Genomic DNA, 10,000 nt, shown 5'->3' with positions numbered 1-10,000 from the left:
ACTCAATCTGTTTCCATCCCCTCCCCCGACACACACAAACCCCATCTCACTCACTCAGACACACTCTCCATATACAGCCCAGACATATGGAAATAGAACGCGAGGTCAAAACTGTAAATAAACTCCGAACAAACCGTGCGCGCGCACACACACACACACACTGCTACTTCTCCATTGTTTTCTCTGGCATAACACTGAGAGCAATGTTTCCCCAGGCACTGCCAATGCATGCGGTGCCTGCCGTCATGGAACAAAAGCAGAGTAAACACCGTGAGCCAAATTAACAATCTCCCACCAACCACCCAGGCTCTGTGGCCCTGCTTCCACACACACGCACACACACATACACACACACACACACAGACGTACACGCGCACTCACACACACACACACGCGCACACACACAGACATCCATCGTTTATGCTCTTGGTAATATACTTCTCTCAGTCAATTATACAATTTCTGCTATCAGCTCAGGGCTTTGGACACCACCGAGTCCTGGCTTGTTTGACACCCCCTTCCCCCCCCCCCCACCTGTTTTTATCAGAGTTTTCCGTTTCCTCCACTTCGTCCGCGCTGCACGTAGCGCTGGAGTCGCTGTCTGCGTGTGGGCCCGTTTTCGCTCCGTGTTCTCTCTCCTTTTTCCCCGAGCCTTTGCTTGTCGTTTTCCCCTCTTCCGCTTCCAGGTTCGGGGGCTTCTTATCCAAATCCTCCCCCTGGGCCTCCTTACTGGTCTCCCCTGGCTCCGTTTTCACCTCCTGCTTCACGCCGGCCGCCTCGCCGTCTCCGGGGACAGCCTGGGCTTTCTCGTCCTGCCCGGTCTCCGAGGAGACGGTGTCCTTGTCGGAAGAGGAGGCGGCGGGAGCGGGTTTGGAGCTCTCCTCTTTCACCTTGTTGTCTTCAGAGGGCCGTGGGGAGGGAAGGCTCTCTGTGTCTGAGCTGTTATTGGTTCCCCCTGACACAAGACAAAACAGCAAGGTAAGAGGTGAGGATACAGAGGCCTACAACACTAAGAAACCCTCGTTATGGATAAACCAATCTCCGTCTTTAGTTCTAATCATTCAGAGAAACGACAAGACGGGTGACTATGATGTAATGACAAGTCGTGTGTGTGTGTGTGTGTGCGTGTGTGTGTGTGTGTGTGTCCGTCCAAACCTTCTCCATCCTCCGGAGCCTCTTCCTCATTGCCACTGACCCCTGATCCCTCCATCTCCTCTTCCTCAGCAGCGGACGGAGCACTTGCCTCCTCACTCTGCAGGGCTTTGCCTTTACGCCTGGCTTTACGCTCTCTCTCCTAAACACACACATACACACACACACACACACACACACACACACACACACACACACAAAGAGTTCAGAATAACACACACTGCTCCCAAATAAACAGCGCACACTCGCACACACGCTCAACATGCCTTGGGCCACAGTCACACACACACACACATATTCAGGATACGACACATTATACTCAGACACGGTGAAAATAACACGGACACTCACACGTTTGGAATAAAACAACACCACTCCCATCACACAGTGACGACAACGTGCTAACTGACCGATTTCATTTTGTGCTGTTGCAGGATCTCGTCCAGTTTCTGCCTCTTCTTGTAGTTGAAGTAGAAGTTCTTACACTGGGACACAGTTTTGGAACCCACCATTTTGGCAATGGAGGACCAGTTACGGCCATACTGCAGAAGGCCTAGAATGTGTGGAACACGCACACACGCACACACACAGAAATGGATTCAGTTAGCCAAACCAATCCAGTCCTCCACAATTCATAAGAAAAATTCAGTCACTTTAAAGTGACAAGGTGACTTGATACATCAAGCATTTCATCAGTTATCTAAAGGTGGGAAAAAGAAAAGATTTGAGGAAAGAGAAAGTGCAATTAGGTACATTTATGACTGTGTTCAGTGTGTATCTGTCTGCCATGAGTCTATTTAGGCCTCTGTCACAATATGACTTTGTGGTCCCCAATTAGAGAAGCTCATTAAAAATGCATATGATATTGTGAGTGCATACAACCACACACACACACACACACACACACACACACACGTCTCACTGGTTGTCATCGCCACGCACGTAACCCACGACAGAATCTCAGGGTAATTTAGTTATAAAAAGGGTCAAAGGTCACTTGGCTGTTGCGTTTCTGAAGAAGTTGGCGGGACGACAGCCAGAAACAAACAGTCGCTCAGTCACTGCATATGCACCGGCACAAATCTCGCTTTACGAGCTTCCTATCTCTCCATATCTATCCTGTGATATTCTTTTTTTATTTTTGAGGTCAAACAGTACCGGACGTTGGTCAATCACAGGTGCGTATTGGGTTAAACTCCCTGTTAAACACCGTACGACATGGTAATTCGATAGACACTTTCAGACAAACTGCATGATGCAGCCGCACAAAGAGAACTGAGGATCTGCCATGCTCACAATCAAAGCACAGAAACAGTTGCATCGTTTCTCACAGGAGGAATGAGACAGAGACAGAGAGAGAAAGAAAGAGAGAGAGAAAGAATAGAGAATGAAAGAGTGCGTTTGGTTAACAGGCTGTGTAAAAGACGACCTCAGACACATAAGAAGACACGAACCTTGAAGTTTCTAACCTTCTCATTCTCTCTCCCAAGAGGTCAGTCACCCACAATGCACTTTGATAAAGCCACAAATACAGAGAGACACACACACACACACACACACAGACACACACAGACAGGCAGAAGAAAGTTTAAGAGGATCGGGGCTCTTCTACTGAGATACTCCTAAAAGGAAAGGATGATGCACAAGGAAAGAGAACGATGTGGTTAAGAAGTAAACGGCTAGATGGACGAACTCACGTTCACTCCAGCGCACATGCACAGTGTACCAAGTGCACGGAGACACGAGCTTAATCTGTCCAGTATAACATTTAAAATTAAAACAGACACAAACACAAAATCCACGTTTAAATCCTTCAGGGAGTGCGTTACTCCATCATATATTCCACATATGTCCAAATTAAAGTCAGAGTTCCGCAGGAAAAAAGTCTGTTGTGGCAAAAAAAAAAAAAAAAAGTCCACTTTAATCCATCTTATCAGAAAGATCAGTTCTCAAAAACCCATTTTAAAATTTAGTCCAGTCAAGGTTTCTTCAAGTTTACTGCAATTCCCGGAAAACTCCAGGAAGCAATCTCCAACAATCAAAGAGGTGGTGACATTCTCTGATCCAATCAGCTCAAAGGGTATCGGAACAGGTGGCCGCGCTATCGTCCAATCAGAAAACACACAAACTGACCGGCCCCGCTACGCGTTGTCCAATCACGACGGGAGAGAAGAGGTTTTCTTATCCGTTTGTTTGCTTGGTCCCCCTTTTCACTCTTTCGTTTGAAATCCTGCTATCCGTCCCGAATGCATGGGAGCGACATTAAAAGCCCTCGCTTCATGTGTCGAGGAGAGAGAAGAAGAGAAGGTGGGGGGGGTAGAGAGGAGAGAGGGAGGGAGGGAGAAGTGAATAGAAGGAGGGAAAGTAGTGCAGCCCTCTTCCTCTCTCTCTCTCTCTCTCTTCGTCTGATCGTTGATAGTAGTCATAGACTCAGTCCAAACAGAACATGTTTGTCTATTTCCTCTCTCTCTCTCTCTTTTTTATCACGCGCACGCTCTTGCACATTCGCTCGCTTGCTCGCGCTCTCTCTCTCTCTCTCTCTCTCTCTCTCTCAAGGCCAGAACGTTTTTTCCACTCCTCTCCAATGGCTGCTGCCTGGGTGGACTTTCACTGCAAAGTGGAGCTTAGAGGCGGTGCCTTTCTCTCTTTCTCTCCTTCATTTGATCTCTCTCTCTCTCTCTCTCTCTCTCACTATCTGTGCCAGAAGGCAGAATTGTGCACACCCCCACATAAATGCTCACACACAAAAACCAAATACTATTTAGCAAGAGAGTGAGAGCAAGAGAGCAGAAGAGAAAGTGCAAGAGAAACTGTGTGTGAATGTGTGTGAGTAAGTGAGAAAGAGAGGGGGGGGGGAGAGAGAGAGAGAGAGAGAGAGAGAGGGGAGCAGAAGGGGGGGGGGGATCTGATGGTGATATTACCAGAGAGCAGAAGGGGTTTCACATTTTTCCTGCCTGTCCTGCTTTTCATCTTGAATGTGACCTTTCCCCAGTCTTCACCGACACAGTGAGAAAAGGGAGACAGGAGACAGAGAGAGAGGGAAAGCAAGCAATAGAGTACGACTGGACAACACGGCCTAAAAAGATCTTCAGAAAACCTGGCTCCTAAGGCCTCTGACTAACAAACCTTACACATCGCCATATTCCTTTGAAAGGAAACTGATACACTGAAAAGTCTGTTATAGCACTGAGCCCTGACAGAGAATATTAAGGTGAGCGAGCGAGCGAGCGAGCAAGAGAGAGAGAGAGATACAGAGACAGAGAGAGAGAGAGAGAGAGAGGGAGAGAGGGAGAGAGAGGGAGAGAGGGAGAGAGAGAGAGAGAGAGAGATGGAGGTTGGCCAAACACTCTGAAGTTTATGCCAACTTGAGTTCCCATCACTTCCTGTTCACCCCAGTGAAGTGGTGACATCCATTCAGCCCATAGAAACTCATCAATGCTCTACCTACTGTCCCAGCAGCCAGTCTTTAACAGATTTAACACTCTCTCTCTCTCTCTCTCTCTCTCTCTCTCTCTCTCTCACACACACACACACACACACACACACACACAGTGCGAGATTACTTCACTACCATGTCAAAGACTAAGAGATAACAGTACTTTGAAACAAAGCCAAAGAGGGCAAATGTGTGAGCATACAGTGCAGTAATATACAACACACGAGCACACACGCGCACACACACACACGCGCGCGCATGCACATACACATACACACACACGCGCGCGCACACACACACGCGCACACACACACAGACACACAGACACACACACCCTAATGATGAACCTGTGCTGAACTCAAAGATGCAAAGAGAGAATATTTTTTGTGCAGGCAATCTCTTCTATTTAGCAAACGCCTTTGCTAAATAGCTCTCCACAGCAATTTTAGTTCAACCCCAAGGGAACAGCATGACACATACACACACACACACACACACACACACAGACAGACACACATGCACACACGCAACACACACCTGCAGTCAAAAGGATACACTTACATATACATGTGAACTGCACACACACACACTAGGTAAAAGCCTGTATGGATGCCAAAGCCAGATCTGCCTTGTTGGGAGTATGCATAGAAAAAAAAAAACCTCCTGGGACTATGCATAGAAAAAAAAACGCCTATTTATATTAAAGACATCAGTCTTTTGGGGCATATTAGAGTAAGGTAATTCATCTCTGCAGCAGCTCTCTGTGTGTGTGCGTGTGTGTGTGTGTGTGTGTGTCCTGGCATAACCCATCCTGGACAGCTGAACCCAGTCCAGGTGGCACAAATGCCCATTACTGAGCTCTTTTTCTGGTCCTGATGGACAAATAAACCCATTAGCATGAAGAGGGTGGTAAGATAAGCTTCTTTGCAGGCCTCAGTAGGACAAGCATTTGGAGCACACACACACCTTCCCCACTGCCACCGACGCCAACACAGGCTTAAGCGGGTCAAGCCACTGGACACTCAGTCCTGGGTGGACACTCCCAGGCAGAATTAACTGCCCTTTTCTCCTGTGCACTCACTGAGGGATCTGATGGCAGGGTGTGTGCGTGTGTGTGTGAGATTGTGCATGTGTTGGGGGGGGTAGGGGGTGGGCAGTGGGACTTTGGTCCTGTTGTTGTGAAGCTGGTTACGTAAGTGTGCTCTGAGGTATGGGATGTTTTTGCTGTGTGTGCGTGTGTGTGCGTGTGTGTGTGTCTCAGTAGCGGTGAAGCTAATCCACGGAGACGAAGAGCTCCACTAATCCCCCTTGGCAGAATAGAATGGAGACATTACACTAGGATAACACCAGTGTCATACATACACGCACATGCACACACACACGCGCACACACACACACGCACACACAGATAACATACACAAACACCCACGCAGGAACGCATACCTGAAAAATACAAAGGTATAGAGCGTGTGGGAGTGCACACACATGCAGATGGTAACATGTCCCATAAAGCAATATTTCACTCGAGCAAATCTATAACACCGGTAAATAAGTAACAAACCTAAACAGTCAACGTCAGGGCTGCACAGATCTGATAAACGAACTTGACACGCGAGTCTGCAGTTAGATCACAGTCCAAACACACAGACACTTCCTTTCTGACTCCACAACAATAAGGTCATCTCCGTTCATATTCCTATTCACTCAGGGTAATCAAATAGGCTTATATCACGACCGTGTTAGATAACATTCATTTCACACCGCTGAGAATTAAGGTCAAAGCAATATATAAGTCTGTTGCAGATATGGATTTCAGGGGGGAGGTCGGATCGCTGACGAGTTGATGATTTTTCGCTTTCATTAATACTCTGTCCGTGTTCCGCTCTCGAACCGATACCACACAGACGAACGCACCTGGGTTCAGACACGGGCGGACGGGCTCGGGACAAATTCTCGTTGGCAAGCTCCGTTAAGTTGGAGGAGAAACGAAAGTCTTGATGAGGGTTGTGGAAAGGGATCGTGCAATGTTTGTTTGGTTTTGCCTCATCACACTTGAGCCCTGTTTGAATTTTAGCAATAGCTGGAAATGACACAAGATCAAGGAGTTGTGTAAGGGTACAGCCACGCTCATATTTGAGCGTTACCCATCACCAGAGTAATAATGAGTTTATACTCGTGCTTCCTTCCCAGACAGGTCGGGGGGGGGCGGACTCTCACACATATCGTGGTGTGGAACTTGTTCCAGGAACGGTCACTTACTGGAAAGAGCCAACCACACACCCAACACCTCGTGTTCACCATCAAACAAATCTGATATTTGCTTTTCAGTGATAATGAGAAGCGCTGGCCAAAACTCCTTGAAAGAAAGAGCTGGTAGATGCGTTAATTGAGGAAAGAAAAAGGAGAACGGGCGGGGTTGGGGGGGGTGGGGAGGTGCAGGGCTGGGTAGAGAGCGTTTTCTCAGATGGAGGTAAATATTTGTAGAGTTGCTAAGCTGATGGTGAGATAAGAGCTATCAGGTTGAGTTAAACTCGTCTGACCTCATGACGGGAAAACCCAGGAAAGAGGCTGTATAATTATTAACAGATATTATGGAGACGTTAACGTCATACACAACGATGTACGCGTGCTCACGTACGCACGCACGCACGCGCTAATGCACAAACACACACACAGACAGACACACAAAGGCACAGAGAGACAGAGACACACACAGACACAGACTGATAGACATACACACACACAAACACAGGAGGTCCAAGCTGGTAGGAACAGAGTTCAGTGTTTGAGAGATGGCTCCAAACCACGTTAGCAACCGTGATCTCTCACAAAGTGAGATGTAACTCAGTTTCGCACTTGCCTCGCACACACTTGACACACAATATTCGCAGTCTGATTCATTCACACACATTACACCTTTTCTGTATTTGCAGACAAGCATGAAAGCGCAGAGGTATGGAAGGAGATGCATACGGCCTTGGCATCATAGGAAATATCACTCCAGTGCACAGATATGTACACATAGACATACGCACTTCAAATGATATGCGCTTATTAGCATACATCTACTAAATGTATACATACGTGCGCGCGCGCGCGCACACACACACACACACACACACACACACCTGCACGCATGCACGCTTACACACGCACATGTAAAAACGAGGTTTGTGGTACTCACCTTTTTTGGCTGTTTCCATCTCTTCCTCAGTCCAGCGTGAGCTTTCATTCATTTCCAGGTTTGCTAAAACAAATGGGCAAAAAAAAACACCATGTCACTATGACAGCGAAAGAGTAAGAACTACGTCTCACACAAAGTCTGAATCAACAGGAAGACGGTGGGGGGGGGGGGGGGGGGAGTGTGAGCGTGAGTGTGTGCGTGCATATGTGTGAATCTGCAGATCTGTTTAGTCATGTCTTGTGTGTTTTGAGATGCAAAGGGCAGATGGGGAAGAGGGGGGGTGGGGGGGGGGTGTAACTACGACACAGGAAACAGAGTGTGTTGCATAGGAACACAGCTGAGAGAAGTGAATGGATGGGAGAAGGCCCAGACAAGGGCTGATTGGTTCTAGGACAGAGGTTCTCTGATAAGGGAATTTTCTCCATGACGTCTTTAATGAGAAGGCGCTGACACACGGCCGCTCCGCTTGGGCCGGGTCAACCGCGCAAGTGTGTCCATTCCGCCTTACGATAAGGACGAGGGGCTGGGACCTTTTAAGAGGGACTAAAGCCTCACCTTTTTTTTTTTAAAGTGGCTCTGTTTTATTTCCCAAATGTGTCTGTTTATCTTTCCTGTAATCGTTTAACGTTTACCAAACGTCATAACTAGGGGGGGTAAAATCTAGAGCCTGGAGCGGTTTAGGATGTCTGAAGAGCAAGTGGACTCCGAGAAAGCTACGGCACCCCCTTGTGGACTGAATCCTCAAAAACACTTCAAAAGACCACGACGTATAGCCACTCGGCTGAATAAATTCACCCGATCTGAGTATTTAAGAACCAGACGGATCCTTTCAAAAGAGCACGATAAACAAATATGTGTGTAAGTGTAAGTGTGTGTGTGTGTGTGTGTGTACTGACCCAGTTCACTGCTGAGGGGTGGAGAGGCAGTCTCCTCTTGTTCGTTGGCCATGGAGCGAGTGATTCGTCCTTTGCGGTGGCCGCGGCTGTTGGCTGTCCTTCGTCCTTTAACAGCCACCGGAGGCTCTTTATCCTCTCCGTCTTCACCAGATGTGTCATCCCTGCGGGGGGGGGGGGGGGGGGAGAGAGAGAAAGGGTTAAAGCAGCTTTACCAGCGTCTTCATCACCACTCTGACATTTTTTTGCGTCCGTTAACACTGATGAAAGATGTGACACAGGTGTTTTTCGACAGGACAAATGCAACTGTCTTCAGGTTCCTACTGTAATGCAGTCAGTCAAATAATGAAGTCAGACTACAACTCTCCAATCTCTAATCTGTTTTCAATGCATTTTCAGCAGCACCACACTGACTGCCGTCCCCAACACTGTTAGTACAATCACACTTAGCCCAGTCTATGGATTTCTCTATGCAGGCAGAGTGGAACTGCTAGAGCAGTGAAGCAGCAAGAGGCAAGGACACAGGACACGCACACACACACACACACACACGTGTGTATGAGGACACACCCCGACATGCTCCTGGGAGCACAGGGAGCAGTGGTCAGGCTGATTTTTAGTTTTTGCTGTTTTTTTTTTTTGTTTTGTTTTTTTTTCCCTCTTTCTCTCTGTGGGCCACTGTAGCCAACATCAGCAGAACGGGACAGCGACAGGAAGTGGCATTCGAACCGGCGCGCACTCATTTGTCTTCCCCGTCGCTTAATCCATCTTGTGGAGAAGGGACACTAAATATAGGAGCACCAGCTGGACAGGCAGGCCGCGGGATTCAGGGTCCCAGAGACCTACAGTCAACTGATCTACCCACAGAGTGGGTCAGTACCTCCGCCCCTACACCCTCAGTCCCTCTAATCAGGACAGGCATGATATCCCAGAGCCACGGGCTGTTTACTCACTCATTTAATCTTAAAAAAGGCCATTTTCATTTAGAAAAAACAAGATACATTGTTTAGGAACTGTACACCAAAGATCGCTTTGGCTGGGATGTTTCTGGGTTTATGATAAAAATATAGACTGATATATACTGCGTACTGCACATCTGAGGTAGGTAGGTGTTGGCTGGTTTTGAAGGAGATGCATTTACTAAAAATGGGAAGCTCTCTGATTGGCTGAGAGCATTAGTGAGTTTTACAGACACAGCACAGTAACTGGCTGGCTCAATGTTTTTTCCACCTGGCTGTTGTATAACTGTACCTCCGTCACACAGAGTGAATCAGAAAAAAAAGAGATTTTTAAAAATGGGCACAAAACAACAAAGGTAACAACAAAAAAAAATGT

The 10,000-nt window shown here is 47.6% G+C and overlaps 1 protein-coding gene across 1 annotated transcript in view; it reads right to left on the bottom strand.

Annotated features, from left to right (window-relative positions):
- Window positions 1–10,000, bottom strand: part of ncor2 (nuclear receptor corepressor 2) — an 86,698-nt gene that overhangs the window by 19,581 nt on the left and 57,117 nt on the right. Inside the window, exons 17-21 of the mRNA XM_030768380.1 lie at window positions 8,669–8,829; window positions 7,773–7,835; window positions 1,563–1,705; window positions 1,156–1,294; window positions 535–955 (exon numbers count right to left, since the gene is read on the bottom strand). Coding sequence (XP_030624240.1) covers window positions 535–955; window positions 1,156–1,294; window positions 1,563–1,705; window positions 7,773–7,835; window positions 8,669–8,829 — 927 coding nt within the window. The remainder of the gene's footprint in view (window positions 1–534; window positions 956–1,155; window positions 1,295–1,562; window positions 1,706–7,772; window positions 7,836–8,668; window positions 8,830–10,000) is intronic.

The sequence above is a fragment of the Chanos chanos genome, chromosome 1 (assembly GCF_902362185.1).
Source record: "Chanos chanos chromosome 1, fChaCha1.1, whole genome shotgun sequence".
Classification (NCBI taxonomy): Eukaryota; Metazoa; Chordata; class Actinopteri; order Gonorynchiformes; family Chanidae; genus Chanos; species Chanos chanos.
Note: the sequence above shows the minus strand (reverse complement) of the source record. Positions and strands in the feature narration are given on the sequence as shown.